General features: G+C 38.9%; 1 protein-coding gene across 1 annotated transcript in view; it reads right to left on the minus strand.

Moving 5' to 3' along the window:
• The window catches only part of Lhfpl3 (LHFPL tetraspan subfamily member 3), a 513,012-nt gene that overhangs the window by 145,809 nt on the left and 350,106 nt on the right, over positions 1 to 17,097 (minus strand). The window contains exon 2 of the mRNA XM_076862427.1: positions 14,425 to 14,661. Coding sequence (XP_076718542.1) covers positions 14,425 to 14,661 — 237 coding nt within the window. The remainder of the gene's footprint in view (positions 1 to 14,424; positions 14,662 to 17,097) is intronic.

Consider the following 17,097-nt stretch of genomic DNA (forward strand, 5'->3'; position numbering starts at 1 on the left):
TACTTCGACCAGTGGGATGTCTGTAGATGCGACACAACCGAGACTTCACCAGTCTGTGTGCTATTGTGCTTGATTATCCTGTGTTGTCTCCAGGAGGGCACTCTAACCCATGAGTTCCAGGAAGAAGATGAGACACACATGGGCAGAACCACCCCCAGAGAAGTCTAGCCCAGATGCTTCAACCCCCAGGTGAAGACTCGTGAGGAACAACAAGTGGTTGTCTTCATAAGCCACTAGTGTCAGGATGGTTCATACCCAGCAGTAGCCAGCTGACACTGTCTTCCCCAAATCACCACAGATTCCAGGTTCTCCCCTCCTCGACTTCTTAGATTTCTTTCTCATCTAACTTCATTCGGCCCTAGCACCTGGTGGCAAAAAGTGAGACCTTCTGTAGCTCTAGGGAATTGAAAATAAGGAGAGGAAGTCAGGGCAAAGGAGGACCATGCTGATGCCAACTAGGCGATCACCGATGTCACTGTGCTCATCCTGCTCCTGAATCCATCCTCTCCTGTCCTTTCTCCCCCCAGCCCTTACTTCTTACCCTTAATTCTTTATGTTCCAACTATCTCTCTGCACAGTAAGGCTGGGGTTCTATTATAACTATTGCTAATATTTATTGAATGCTAAGCACGGAGCTAAGTGTTTTACTTGGTAAAACATTATCTTTTCACCCTTACTCTGAAGCCTATTTGTCCTAGACTTGGTAATATGATCTACATCTTGCACATGAAGAAGCTTGAGACATCAAGCAATTTGCCCAAGATCTGCTGCTAGGAAGTGCCCAAGCCAAGGTTCTAATCCAGGAAATCTGATGTCGAAGCCTGTGCTTTCTAATCCAGGCCACACTGCCCCTTCTTGTTAATTCCTCTTCATTCTATTTTCCACTGTCATTCTTCTCCCCTTCCACAGGCAGGGGAAGAAAAAAATCTATTTTTATTGGAATATATTTTTGTAAAATGTGGACAGTTTGATATAAGTTACTTTCAATTTATCTGAATTATATTTTATTTCCTATTTTATTCTGTTTATTTTTTCACTAAGTGTTTTTAAGAACTGTGTTACTATGTGTTCATCTAATGTGTTGCCCCTTCACTGTTACATCGTTCCCACTCACCCCAAATTTCCTGTGCCCTCTTCAGTATTGAACAACCTGTACACTCCAACTTCTGACCACAAGTAACGCCTGCGTGAAAATCCTCAGACATGGTTCCTTATGGCCCTGGTGAGAAATTGCTGAACACAAGGAGCAGAATCACTGGGCCATAGGGAATGTTTTATCCACTGGACTAAATTGCTTTCCACCATGGTTTACGCTATTCTAGCAGGACTCGAAGGCACAGCTCTACCTATTGTCCTGTCTCAATTCTGCCAGCCCAATAAGTGCAAATTGATGACTCGTTTTAATTTGCATTTCTCTAATTAGGAATGATTTGGGATGTTTCTCCATTTGCTGGTTTCTGTTTTCGAGTTTCCTCTTTTATAAATTACCCCTTTATAACCTGCTCATTTAAAAAAATATTTATCTATTCTAATTTGTTATATATGATGGCAGAATGCAATTCATTTTATATTACATATATAGAGTACAATTTTTCAAGTCACTGGTTGTACACAAAGTATTTTCACACCACTCGTGTCTTTATACAGATACTTAGGGTAATGATGTCTAACTCATTCCATCATCTTTTCCACCCCTATGCCCCTCCCTTTCTTTCCCTCCACTTTGCCCTAACCCTCTGTACTTTCTGCTCAAACTTGCTGTACACCTAAAACGAATCTAAGAAATAAATCTTATTAATTAAAAAAAGATTCCAGAATTGTTCCTTAGGCCTACTGAAGCCAGAATAGACCTACTGAAGCCAGAATTTGCATTTTAAAGTAGGTAGTCTAGGTAAATGTTATGCTTATAAAAGTTTGATAACTACTACTTGAAATCTATGATAATAATAATGATAATAATAATAATAGTTTGCTATAGTTGTTACCAGTGCATATAAATTGCTGGTGAGGGGAGGAATCACTTTATATTGTATCCCAAGTGATAGCCAGAGAGATATAGGTTTCGAATGGGGAAGAGCCCCCCAGGATTTATTTTAACTTCTAATAAAAAGTTTATTACTTATATTTGTTTTATGTGGCTTTTATTTGCTATGTTTATGGTGAGGAAAATAAAGATGTGTTCTAACCAAAATCACAGACACCTACTAGCCTAGTAGGCACTAAATTTTTATCACCCTGTGGATGAACTAAAGTGATCGTATTCTTCAACCTACACGGGATTCTTGTCTTTATTGCTTCTTCTGCCTGGACAGAATCTCTTCCATCTATTACTTAAGAAGAACACCTCTCATGATATTTTTAAGGCTTGAATTTGTTTCACATCTGTCTAGCAATACAGTGAAGAAATTCTCAGCCATGTCAAAAATGGGTAACTCCTGGCTAAGGAGCCACATCTCCATCAGGGGAACAAGCCCTTCTTGGTGACTGTCATTGAACTTGTAGAAATAGGTGTATAGTTTGAGCTCTGTGGATGGAAAATTCTATAGAGGAATAAATATTGTAAAGAAATACCTTTTAATCCTTCCCCTTAAGATATAGGCATACATGAGAAGATTATAACAAAACAAAACCCCCAACCAATGAAAAAACACACCCTCGTCAGTCTTAATTTAAAAAAGATCCACAAAGCTACTAGAAGAAAGTAAAAAGCATCTTTAAGCATGTGGAGAAAGGCATCTCCAGTTCTTAATGAGGACTCCATTATGATTGAGTGTAGCTGGGAACAAAGAGAAACAGCAGGTCAAGGTAGTTAGAGGCATGGGCTCTGCCCCGCATGAATCAAGCACTGTCCAAGTGTTTGCAAAATACAGTCAAAATTCAAAAAATAACATCAGTAACTATGTGTCAGTCATTGTGACAGACAGTTTACATGCATTAGTCTCATTTTGTTTTCACAATATCTCCATGAGGCAGGTTCTGCTAATGTCCTTACAGATGAGGATAGTTAGGTCTGTTCAAGTTCACAGAGCTACTGGTGGCACAAATCAGTTTCCCAGGGCTGGCAGAGAGCTCTGTTTTTCCAAAAGACAGCAATGGAACTATATCAGAGATGAATATCTTGCCTATTATTAAAGGAAACTTAACTAGATGTCAAAGATCACCCATTGATCTCTAATTAAAATAATTCATACTGGTGAGCTGTTCTGTCTTTCCTCTCTCTATGCCTCAGCATCTTCCTCTCTAAAGGGAGGGAGTGGGATGAACTCACTGGTCCTCAACCCAGGCTGCACATTAGACTCTCCTGGGGAGTTTTCGTATCTTCATCTACTTGTATGCCAGCTGAATTAGAATCTGTGGGTCCCAGCACTGGTATATTTTTTAAAGCTCAGGTGATTGTAAAGAACCCCAAGGGCTTCCTGCCCCTAAACGTCCTCACTTTGTCATCAGATTTCGACATTCCTTTAACTTGATCCATAATAGAGATGAGAGGAGAGGGCTGGATTTACCACACCACATCTGAAGGGCTATTAAACCTACCATGGAGACTCCCTGCTAGGCTGACCAAAAGAATTACAGCTTTTCATGCTTTTAGAACATTCTCCTGAAAAAGGGGAAAAAAGACAGCTTCATTTGCTACCATGTGTCACTCTACATAGCTTCTTTGAGTCCCACTAACTAAGCTCAGGAAAGAATGTCAACCTAGTCTCTCCTATCTGGGTAGTCAGAGAACACTGGTTTGTTTTGTACACTGGAACCCAAAGGTCAGCTGTTGGTGAGAACCATCAGGCCAGCAGATAGAGTGCGTTTATGTAACTTCTTCTGGGCCTGCCACTTTCTCAAGGACAAGGGACAGTTGTTTTAGGCTTTCTTTGGACAAGCTTCCCCCTTAGGAGGCTCTGGGCCATGGCCCTCCTTTCAGCAAGTACCCATCTGGGCTTCTTCCCAGTGACCTGCCTGTCTAGTGGCTCTGTCAGGACATACATTGGGACAGCTGACACATACATCACAGCTTTTTTTTTTGACCAGGCCCCTGGCTGAATTCTACTCTCCAGATCTCCTGACAATGTTGTCACTCTCACCTTTGTGGGCTTTGACAGCACATCAGCTTACAGACGGCATCACATGGTAGTTACCAGAATTCTCATTTCACCTCCTGATTATCCCAGGCACATCACCGACGGTGACATGGTCAAGTTAGGGACAGGATAGCTACTCAGGCCAAACTGATTTTTTCTCCCCACCAAATGTGAGGCCCTGGCTGCGTGTGCAGTGAAGCAGGAAGAAAGTCGGTAAAATGCACGAGTAGAGCGTCTGCCAGGTATCAGCTGCCAACTGTCTGCAAAGTCCTGGTCAAGAGTGATCGTGTTGGTAGTTACAAGTGATTTTTATCCAGTGAAGTTTCTGGAGTTTACATTTTGAGTAGACTGCTCTGAAATGAATGCTTTAAATGATAAGAGACCATTCCTCATCTTCCCTATCATTCTTACTTGTCTCTACTTGTCCCTGTTTCATGACACATCTATCACATTTTTCATTTCTTCATAGCTGTGTCCTCCTTTGTTTTATTTAATACTAATAGACTCCCTGATATTTTTCCATAAGCTGACTTTTTAAAGCCTCCCAGCAGATGAAAGCTTATGTGTCCAATTGTCCTTGAGAAGCAGTCTCTGCTTATTATAGCATCATCTTTCACTGGTGCTGGAGTAAGTCAGCTGTCAGGGACGGGCGTTCACTCATTTTCTACAGAGATGGCACCAACAAGGTGCCCTTGTGGAGCCATGGATGTCACAGCAAGATTGGAGCTCAGAAAAACAACCCAGTACCTATAACACTAAAGATACTTAGGGTAAGCCCTGTCCGGCTCAATTTTGAAGCCAGTCTCTATCACTAGATGTGTATAACCCACAAGAAATATTTGGCAAGTTCAACTGAATGCTGTGATTCTGCACAGTGCTCAATGCACAGGAGATGCACAGTGCATTTTTTGGAACAGTTGAAATGAGGTTTTCAGAAGTGAGGTGACCTCCCCAAAGTGGCAGAGTTACAGTTTATTGTTCTGATATACCACTCCTAGATTCCTTTAATATATGGATCTTTTAAAATGTGTGCCGTGTGCAGGCAAATTTGTTTCCTCTGCAATCAGTGAAGTAAGAGACAAACTGCTTTATGTATAGAAGAAATATTAAGTGAAGATAGTAACTATTTACACAATGTTTTTCATTAAACTTATTTAATAAAAACAATAATAAGAGATGGTAAAATTTATTAAAGGACTTACTGTGATCTAGGAACTCTAGATCCTGCTCTGAAGATTACAGATAAACAAGACATAGAGGCCCTTAGCAACTTCGTGAGACCCTGTCTCAAAATGAAAAATAACAAAAGGGCTGGAGTCAGACATTATTACCTTATGTATGTGTATGATTGCACGGCTGGTGTGATTCTGCATTGTATACAGCCAGAGGAATGAGAAGTTGTGTTCCATTTGTGTTCAAGATGTCAAAATGCATTCTGCCAGCATGTATAACTAATTAGAATAACAACAACAACAAAGGGTGGGGGAGGTGGGTGCTGGAGATGTGGTTCAGCAGTTGAGTGCTGGGTTCAATCCCTGGTTCAGAAAAAAAAAAAAAGCCTAAGACTGAAAAGTGAAATTTTCAGATTTTTTTTGAGAGTCATATTTTGTGAAGTATTACTAGACCCAACACATATTTATAGAAATAGCCTCAACATTTATTTATCTCAGTATTCTTTTGTTTGACACGGTGTCCTTAGCCACCTTCCAGATGAGAAGAATAACTATGTTTTTCCCTTGCAGGGAGAAGTGACAGGTTATACTTCCATTGTGTTCTTTGACCTCACAATGGAATCAATGAACATGTAAGCAAGAATGGATAAATACCTCTTCTGCCAAAAGAGTTTTCTATATCTTAAAAATAAAATTTAAGTAAGGAATCCGAGGCCCCAAGAGATCTGATGAGCATTAAACTCAAGAGGACTAACATTTCACTTCATATCTGTTCTTCTCTTCACAGGACACCTGGGGAAAAACCAGACTCCAGGATGGGTAACAGAAGCTAGCATGAAAAATCAACTAGTTCAAACACAAGAAAATAAACTTCCACATACTTCTGGGATATTTATGGGGCAGAAAAAATTTTAAGAGGTATATTTGTGGTCTAGAATGATTTTGTAATTCTGAAAGATTAGAAGTAATTTTGTCTTGACATAAACGCAACTCCTTTAATGAAAGAGTTTGTATTACATGTTAAAAATCAAAACAGAAAATAGAGAAAGAAAAGCGACCACATACCAAAGTTATGCAGAACTTTATCTTAGAAAAAAGAATTGGCTACAGATTTGTAATGTAAAAATAAATATAATTTATGAACCTCGGTTATGTCTCATGAGGGTCAGTAATATTCACTGTTTTCACCTCTCACGACCATACTGCCAAATGGAAGCTGGTAAGTTTCAACCTAATTGAAAGATTTCATTTAAAAGTTATAATGGGAAGCTGATTGTTCATTCAGTGGTATGGTTACCTCCTGTATATCCTGTTCATTTCTCTCTGTCCCTCTCTTTCTCTTGACTCCCTTTTCTTTTTTTTTTTTTTCTAGCTGGTTTGATATTTACCTAGAGATCCTTGACTCTGCAGTCTTTATCTCAGGGACTAAAAAGATCATTGAAATGTCAAATTATTTTGCCTATGGAAGTAGAGTGGATAATGATGGAGCATATAACAGCCACCCAGCCATCCAAAGCCAGCTCTCCACTTACAGTCATATTCCTCAATTGCTTCTCACTGGAAGCCAACTAGTTAGGGAAGCCTGGAAGAAAAATATCCCTGCTTTGGGGGAACAGTTGGAATCCACCTCCCAAATTCATATGTCTTCCAAGTTACCTATAAGTGTGGATAAGTGTGGAGGTAATTGGGGGAGATAATCTCCAGTGGCACACCTGCGAGTGGCTCCTGTGAAATTCTCTTCTTCTCATGACCAGTGGTGGTGCTCTCCCTGGCTCCTTGCATGGGGTGGGGGTCAGGTGGGGATTAGACAGTACTGACAACAGAATGCCCCCAAAGCCATGGAAACCACTTGGTGAATGTGTAGCTGTAATTGTAACCATAACGAACACAAAAAGGATTTCTAAAAAAGTCAACAGCTTAAAATAGAAGGAGTAGCAATGGGTGGACATTATAAAGAGGCACATATAATTTAACCAAAACAAACACTTTCTAAGATTAAGATCTGCACAACAGAAAAGACACATTTCTTCATTCAATAATTCATTCACTCAACACACAATTATTGAGTGCCTACATATGGCAGACGTCATTAAAGTAGTGGGGATATGGTAGTGAGCAAAAGAGACAAAAAATTTCTGCTCCTGTCTTCCCTGGGGAGACAGACAACTAATAAGAAAAATAGGTGAAATATGTAGTACATTTCTCAAAGAGAAGGTAAAACCCAAGAGAGGGAGTGAGTGAGCCATGTGGTTTTGGGGGAGACTATTTCAGGCAGCAGAAAGAACAAATGCAAAGACCCTGAAATGGGACTGTCCCTCAGGTGTTTGGGGAACAATAAGAAAAACAGATTATCTAGAGTAGAAGGAGTGATGGGGCAAATAACTGATGGAAGGTCCAAGTAGCAAAGATGGAGGCATGTTTGCCTGGGTTTGTTAACTATGGTAGGTGACTTTGACTTTTCCTCTGAGTGAGATCATCTGAAGCCATTGGAGTGTCTTGAGCTGAGGGATGACATGATCTGACTTACCTTTTAGCAGGATCACACTGCTGCAGAGACTAGACTGAAAGGGTTCAAGGGCAGAGCTAGTAGAACCAAGCAGGAGTCTCTTGCAATAATAACAGGGACAGTGACTGATGGCCTGGACCAGGATAACAACAATAATGGAAGAAATGAGAAGATTATGGGCATGTTTTGATGGTAGAACTAACAAGATTTCCTTTTAAATTGTTAAATGTAAGTTATGAGTGGAAGAGAAAAGACTGAGGTTTTGGCCTGAAAATTGGAGGGATCTTGTTGACATTAACTGGGACAAGGAAGAGTGTAGGAGGAGGAGGCTTTGTGGGAAGCATCAGGAGTTCAGTTTTGGAAGTGTTAAGTTTGAGATGTTGATCACATGCTCAAGTAAGAAGCGGATCTATGAAATCAGACTTACTGCAGAGGAGGGAGGGGTTAAACCTGGGAGTTGTCATGATATAGATATTATTTAAAGTGATGGTGCCAAATGAGATAACCAGGAAGTTGAGTATAGCTAGAAATGATACTCCAGTTAAAAAGAGTGGAAAGATGGGGGAAAAATCAGCAAAAGAGACTGAATGAGCAGGAAGAGCTCCAGAGAGGCAGAAGGAAAATTAGGTAAGGTCAGCTACAGGAAGCCAGCTGAAGAAAGAGTTTCAAGATGGGACCAGCAGAGTCCACTAGGAAAAGGCTGCTGATGGATCAATATAAATATAAAAACTGAAACTTGACCATGAAATTTAGCAATTAGGAAGTTGGAGTGAACTTGACAGGACAATGTCTGTGAAATGCTAGTTGTAAAATCATGAATGGAGTGAGTTCATGAAAGAGTGAGGGAGAGGAATTAGAAGCAGCAAGGATATAAAACAATGCTATGAGGATCTCTAAGGTCTGCTCCAACTCTCAATTTGAGCCCTTCAGAAAAAGTACCAGGATGTATGCAGTTTTTTTTTTGGAGGCACATTGCAAGATGCTTTGAAGACCATAGCACTTTGTTCAACACAAATCCCACTGGGAAGCAGACAATTCACTATGGCTTGATTAAAGTTTTAATTCAAAGCACTTGAAGATGCTTTCTTCTGGGCTTCCTGATCTTACTTCACTGGATATTTTTATAAAATTTTATAGCTAAGTAAGCGCGTGGGTTTTAGAGGCTATTCTCAAGTGTATCAAAGTTTTGCTTAAATAACGTCTAAAGGCTACCAAATGAAAGCAAGACTAAACTCTGTGCTTATAGGGTTGACTGGTCAGGTTGAACCAATGACAGCAACATCTCTTAAGAATTGATTAAAAGTATTGTGCAAAAGAAAGAACTTATAATTTTGAGTAAAATGATTGGTGTTTGAATGGCAGTCCATTCCTTCCTAGCTTTGAAAACTCAAGACAAAATATTGAAGTTATCTGCACCTTAGTTTCTGATGTGTAGAACTAGGATGATGATAAATGTCTCACAGTGTTATTTCTTTTTTTTTTTTAAATTTATATATTTATTTTTTAGTTTTCGGCGGATACAACATCTTTGTTTGTATGTGGTGCTGAGGATTGAACCCGGGCCGCACGCATGCCAGGCGAGCACGCTACCACTTGAGCCACATCCCTAGCCCTCACAGTGTTATTTCTAAGACCAAATAAAATTTTAAATGGGGAAGGTGCTTAGAAATAAATAAAAGTCTGGGTAGATATTGGGGATTATAAATTACTTCTATCCACATGCTTTTAGTGAACTCTCCGAATCCATAGAGGAGGTGGGACTGAGTATAGGTGTTCCCATATTTAAACCCGAGGCTCTGAGATGTTCAGGGGGTGATCCAAGGCCTGCTGGAATTCAGATCAGCAACTAGTATTCTGTCTCTGTCCACACAGATACCACATGGCTTTAGAACCTAGTTAGGTAAGGACGTTCCTCTTTCATGGGTCCAAATTTCTAAATCTAATTCATTCCACTCTGGGTGGTATGAGGGCTCGGTCCGCATCAGTGTGTATCAGCAGGTGGTGTACAGTAAGGAGGAAACAGCAGTACACTAAAATCTCTTCTCCTTGACCTTTATATTTCCCTCCTCTCCATCACCCTTACATGCTATTGAGCCCCTAGAAGTATTTAATGTGTTCACTGCTCTGAGTGCAAGAGTTCTTAGCACCCTCAGATCCTCTGTTAAAAGGACACCTCTGAAGGTGTACCCTGAATTGGAATATTTTTGAGTTGGAAGGAACCTCAGATGCCATTTGGACAAACCCTGCATTTTATAGACCAGAAAACTTAATTCTTGAACTTTTAAGATGTTGGTGTCAGCTAGTATCAGGAACAGTACTAGCACTGGGCAGCTTGAATTCAAGTGCATGCTCTTTCTACTATATAACACTGCCACTCACAATGTGGCCATGGCATGGTGTGATCGCTAAAATCAAAATTTCAAAATATTTCTCAATTAGTTAAGCAAAATGAATTTATTCTAACTCCACCTATTATAGCATTAAAAATGTTTAAGCCACTTAATAAATAAATGGTAGCTTGGGTCACCTCTTGATGGATAATCATGTTTTCTCATTTGCAGTTTAAGTGCTAGAAGACAAAGTGACTTTAAAACTGCTCACCCAATTATCTGATAAGCAATTCCAAAGACTATACACACAAATGTAGAAACAGACCTCTTTATAAATGATGTCTGACAAGGAAAGAGATATTTGTGGCATAGGAGCTCTGGAAAATGTAATTATTTATCCTTTCACAATTAATGAAAGAAATTGAAATTGAAGCTTTCATTTCAAATCCTTTTTATCTGGATGAAACTTTAATTTTACATAATTAAATTGACTTCACAGTTCAGTGTGTTAAAATATGCAATTAAACAGGATATCAAGGTTAAATGCCTACTGTTGTTGGCTCATTTAGAAATCATGCTGCTGAACTCCTAAACAAGAAGGAACACCTGCCCATCCACTATTGTCCCCAGAGCCAGGGGCACACAGTCTGAAGGATTGGCTTCCCAGTTCATAGCAGAAGGCTGAGTTTTCTTGCATGTGCCAAATCCTGTATAAATTCAACTGGATTCCATACAGTGGGGTATTTTTTTTTTTTTTGCATGAAAAAAATCCTGGCACTTTGATGGAACTCCATAGATGATTAACCTTATCTTTAGATAGATTTTCTCTAAGATAACACTTGCATCTTCAATGTTACTTTCAGTTTACTGAAAACATGTTAAATGTCCCTCCTTTGAATTTTCCCATTTCATACTTTTTGATAGATTCAGCTAAGACTTTTTAAAAATGACCTTTGCACTCTTGGGAAAGGAGAGGCTTAAGAAGCATTGGAGAGGTGTAGAGGGGCTGCTGAAATGAGATTGTGGTGAGTTCACGGGAAAAATATCTTGAGGTGGAGCCTTTTATTTGTGTACCTCCTCCTTGTTTTCTCTTTGAATAGCATCTCTTTGTGATGATTGATTTATGGCTCAGGAGCATTTTAAATTCCCTTTCATTTTGGCTCTGTGAGTGAAGCATAGTTCAACAATTAGAACTGAGTTCCCTTCCCTTCCCTGATACACGCTAGAATTCATGAAACAATCATTTTAGTTTATCCACAGAGGTAGTTGTTGAGAAGCACTCATGGATCTAAGCAATATCTTTGCTATAAAAATACATGGAAAATGTGACTCTATATAGTGGCTTTTCCAGATAAATGGGGAGGCATGTTGTTGGATTAATTATAAAAACTAAAAAAAGAATATATGCCCATAATAGGTGATTTACTCCTTAGGCAGAACTTCTTCAATCTGGGGGTGTATGGTACAATTGCAAGATTATTCCCTCTATGATACTCCTTCTACTTATAGAAGTAGGTTGATATGGTGATTGGTAGAGCACAGAACTGGAAGACGATGTTGGAAGATAATGCAGTGTGTATGGTGATATAACTGATAGAGGAATGTATGAAGGATTTATTCTCTGGAGCCAAGGTCTGAGATATGGCATTGCTGCTTCTATGACATCAGAGGGCACCACGGGCTAACAAATTCTTCTAAAACTCTGAGCTAGAACTGGATTTGCCTTTGACTCATTGCATCACTCTGGAACCAACATGAGGCCTTGGCTACCAAGGGATATCTTAGTAGCTTTATCAGAAAAAACTAATAGTCAGAAAAATGTTTTTAATAATGAAAAATTTATGTTAATACATTCATACAAACTGCAAATCTATCCATTTATGTATAATAAATTTCATAATAAGAAGTTATTCTAATATTTTAATTTAACCCAATCTGTCTTTCCTTAGGATACTGATGACACTTAGTTTTGGTTATTGCATCTGCTTAAAAGCTATCAAACTATTAAACTGCTACTAATAAACTACTATTTAGCAAAACTATGTTCCCACACACAACATAAAAAAAACCCCACTGATTGGATCATTGATTGGTCTTTTGTCAAACAAGCTGACTTTGGAAGTTTCAACATTGAACAAATGTTTAAATTATAAACAATAAAGGCTGCTTTGTAAAGCAACTGTAGACCTTGTACCATTTCTTAGAAACAGGCAGGTTTGATTAGATTTTGTGTGAGGCGTAGAAATCTTGGACTGATTTTATACAGACCGTATAGCATGAGGGCCTGACATGCCTTCATAAGAGAGCTATTTGCATCTTCCATCTTTCATAATGTAAGAGTCTTACATTAAAGACTGTGGATTGAGAAATGAAAAGGCAGTGTCATTGAAATGTTTCATCAGCGTGGCCTGATGCTCTCTGTTGCTTTATTGGTTCTATTTGATCTGATGTGGATGAACTGCTACTGATTTTAGACCTTCAGAACACACTGGAAGAAAATGCAAAATGGAGGAGATGGAGAAAATAGAAAAATCATATAGTGATAATCCCTAAACCTTACATCAGTCTCTTTTTTTTTCCCATCCAAACATTTACCCACATGTTCCCTCCTAATGATAGTTTCCTTAATGAAGATTCAGAAGGGATCAGACATCAATATTTAACTGAATCAACCAGGAGAACAGACCCATTTTGAAAACTGTGGAGTATGTATTCTATAATCCTGGCTGCTCCTTTCTGAAGCATGAATTGGAATTCTTAATGACCAAGTAAAAATGTTCCTGCTTTTGTTATTTCCCCCTTTTTTTCCTGAATTTTCTTGTATTTGTGGCCAAGGATATCTAGGTCATTAAAGGTTCTCAATATAACTTTGAACTTAGGGAACAAATGCACTCTAGTCCATTACTGGACGGCAATGGAAACCAAGTATTTGCAGAACATGGTGGTTTTTTATTTAATCCATTGTTTCAGGAAATGTGATTTGTTCTAAGTTGAGATCTCCTTGCCATTAAATCTGAAGTGAACTAGACGGGAGAACTGTATACATTCAACAAGCCACAAAGACAACAAGAAAACCACATTAGTGAGTGCGTGTGAATGTGCTAAATGCATAACATAAATTAAAGTGTAATGATTATCTTCATATTGTCTTTTTTTTAATATACAAAGGGCAACTCTGAGAGGGAGGCAGTTTTGTTTATAGGATGACTCCCCCGTGAAGAAGTTGCTTTTGAGTTTGGAGTATTTTTGATAGGACTAAGTAAACTCACACACGTTCTGTCTGTATCCCAGGGAGCTAAGGTTTGTGGATGCTGCTTTTCTCCTGAACTGCTCCATTTTACCTCTTCATGCTTTACAAGCATAAAACAGTGATGGTCTGAATATGAAGCCTGCCACACAATCATTACATGTGACATTTATGTAGAAATTAATATTGGCGTACATTGGTGACCTGTTAAAGCGATTTTTGAAATTAGCAACTTCTTGAAAAATAAACAAAATTTCACAATTCAAGGATGGATTTAGTTTCCAGTTAGGAAAAATGCTAGTAGAAGGAGCCACTCAGCTGAAGGTGCTGATATAAGTTCAAAGTTTTAAAGTTTAGAGATAACATAAAGAAAACAGGCACATGGACTTAAGCTGTAACAAAACCTTGACATAAAAATTCTGTTCTAAAAACTGGAAAATCAAGAGTCATCTTGAATAATGACTTGCTACCTCTTATTCACCCACTGTAACATATTTATGCATTTACTCACCAGTCCTACTTTCTGTGCTAGTTTCTTTGTGTTTCAATGGGCAATTCCTTTTGAAAAGATATCTGAGGATGTTTGATTATCTAGATAACAAGTTTAAAATCCAGCTAACTTAACTACTGTAAACTCTAACTGCAACTATTTGAGACCAGTGTCACTGCTTGTCTCTGAGATGATGAGTTTGAATTCAAATAAAGTGATTGTGATGACTTTAGAGATTTCCCAGACATTCATTGCACCCTGGAAAATAACTGAACACACGGAAACACTTCCCATTCAACTAAATGGACTCCCCCGCAATGTTTCATCTTAGCCATTAACTGATGGCAAACCTGAACTCAGAGAACAAGAAACTGGAAAAATGCATTTAAATAATAACAGACTTAGGCAGCCACAGAGAGATGCCTCAGAAAGTTAAGTGCTTGTGCAAATTTCTATAGTTAAGTCTGAGGGAAAGTCTGGTAATCAGACAGTATTAACAGAACAGCAAACTAGAACCAGAGGGAAGCACTAGTAACTTCATGGGAAAGAATGAGAATACCATTTTTTTGTGCATACAGTGAGAGCTCCCTAATGCGATCTTACCTTTGTTTTCTGCCTTCAGTTCCTCTGCCATCAAGCTGTCTTGTCGGTTACCAAGCACAAATGCTAGAAACGAGAGGATCAGCGCATCCAAAATTCCAATAATAGCCAGGATGTATGCCCAGCGGACTGAACAAGCCCCAAGAGTGTACTTGTCTGTTTTGTCTCCACACATCCGCTTTACTTCATCTGAATCCCAGCCATCAGGGAAAATCATACAGCCGAGCACAAGGCAGGCAGCTTGAAGAGAGAGAGAAAGGGGAAGAAACAAAACAACGAAAAGTTAGCATTTTATTTTAGCAAATATTTCCATTGTTGGTCAAACCATTATTTAAAATCTATCTTGAGGTAGACAGCAACAAACCTCATCACTGTTCCACTCTGAGCCCTTGGGCACGTGTCTGTATGTGTGTGTGTGTGTGTGTGTATGTGTGTCTTCCTGGTAAACTTGAAAGCAGCCCAGCCTCTGCAGCAGAGAGGATTCTGGGAATGTACTTTAGGGTAAGCCCATGCATTCTGAGAGGCTAAGGTAGATTGATATATGAGAAAATATTAAGAAATTGGATTTTCGGGTACATTTTTGGGGAGGCTTCTATTGCAAATAGACCATTAGGAATTCTAACACTGCAGAATGGCAATTCAAGGCTGGCCTTGAAGAGCTATGACAGTAGCCAGATAAGGGATTAGGATAACATGGAAAGTACCAGGGTGTGTATTGACTTTGAATCACTGTGAAAAGTACATTGACATTGTGATCCACCCCTACTCCTACAGAAAAGTTTCTTGAAACTATTCTGAACTTGTGCAATACACGCTGATACTTTCTATTCTACTTGCCATTCTAGTTAATTTTTTTTTTTTTAAGAGCCGAAAAACACTGTAACTTGGTGTGGCACCACAGAGCTTTTACGGAAATTAAGAAACTCAAAAGAATATTTACATTCTATTTCCCAAACATCACTGCTGGAAACATGATTTTTTTTAATAGAAATATGTTACTTTGAAAATTAAAGAAGATTAGTAGTTATTGTTGCTTCTTTTTATATTTAATTGAATTATTTAGGGGCATATGACTGTATATTTAGATTAGAGTTTTCTGAAGAGGATGTTTCTTCATTCATTCACTCATCCATTCATTAGCATCTCCTATGGAGTACTAGGCACTGTTCTTGGAGCTAGAGATACAGTGATCAAGAAAAGAGACGTGGTTTATCTTTTCATAGAGCTCATGTGATATCAGAAAAACAAACAAATGAAAGACTAAGCATGCAAATAAAATAATTGCAAGTTGTGATAAGTGCTGAGTAGGAAAGACACTAAGAGCTCAGATAGAAATAAAGGTCAGGTAAGGCCTCTCAAGGGGACGACTTACTGTGCTTGAAAGGCTATAAGGAAATCAGCTACTGCATTGGGCAAAGGATCACGTTGGGGTTACAAGGCAGGTGGGGTCTATACATCATGGCTGGTTATTGTTTCCAAGGTATGTAATTTAAATGCTACACCATGTTGGAGCTCTGTGACTATAAGGGACAAACAATTTCTGAAGCTAGCAAGAGGGGTTGCCATATTACTGTTGCCTTACTGCAACTTTAATGAAGAAAACAAACATGGACCCTCCTTTCCTTTATAAAAACAGGTACATGGATCTACAGGGCAGAGCTGGAGGAAACAGAGACAAGAAGCGTGGAAAGTAGAAAGACTGCCTGGGGAAACTTTGCTTCAGTGTTCCACGCTATCTTACAGTGGGTAGTCCAAACCTCTGAGTCACACTCTCTTCTTTGCCACACATCCCAAGTGTCACCAATCTTCCCATCTCTACCTGTGCAGCATCTGTGCATAGACAGGTACTAATGACACTTTCCTACTTCAACCTTCCTTCCCGCTCCTAGCAGACCCTAACTGCTCCCTGCTTGGAGTTCACCATCTGCTAATCCAGATTCCAAGGGACTGATTAGACTGTTAGACTCAAAACGTTTTGCTGCTGTCCCTTGGGCATTGAAAAATATCCAGGTATTTTAGGAGCTCAAAAGCTCCACAACCCAGCCCCAACTTACTTTTCCAGCCTCCCCTTTAGACTCTCTACTTCACTGGGGTTGAACCACACATAACCCCAAGTTTTTGGATTTCTCCATTTTCTCTTCTGCCTGGGGTGTTTACTAGGAATGTCCCTAAAATTTCACTCTTAAATATTTTTTAATACTCAAGCCAAACACACCATTCTCTGCAAAGCAAACCCTCTCAAATTCTTCTTGATCTATAAAACTGTTCTTCCCTGAGAGCTAGATCTTACCTAGAGTATTTGTTGCTTTTCATATATTTGTAGTTTTTAAATTTATAATGAACAGTCTTTAAGCTTTCTGCGGAAAGACTCTTTGGTCAGTTACCATATCATAGCATCTAAAACAGTTTCCTGCACAAAGTAGGCAGTAAAATGGGAAAATGAATAAATAAGTAAATGAGTTGCAATACTTAGACAATACACTCTAAAATATAGTTCATGGAAGTTAATACTATAGTTACCCAAGGTCACAAATCTGATTAAAGATGGATTCATATTTAGGTAACATTTGACAGAAACAACTTGGTAATGACTAGACAACAGATTACAAATACTTGAGAGTATTTAAATAAAGTGAAATTGGTGATTTGAAAATATTTTTAAAAATTTCAGCACTG

Source organism: Callospermophilus lateralis, chromosome 1, assembly GCF_048772815.1.
Source record: "Callospermophilus lateralis isolate mCalLat2 chromosome 1, mCalLat2.hap1, whole genome shotgun sequence".
Lineage (NCBI taxonomy): Eukaryota > Metazoa > Chordata > Mammalia > Rodentia > Sciuridae > Callospermophilus > Callospermophilus lateralis.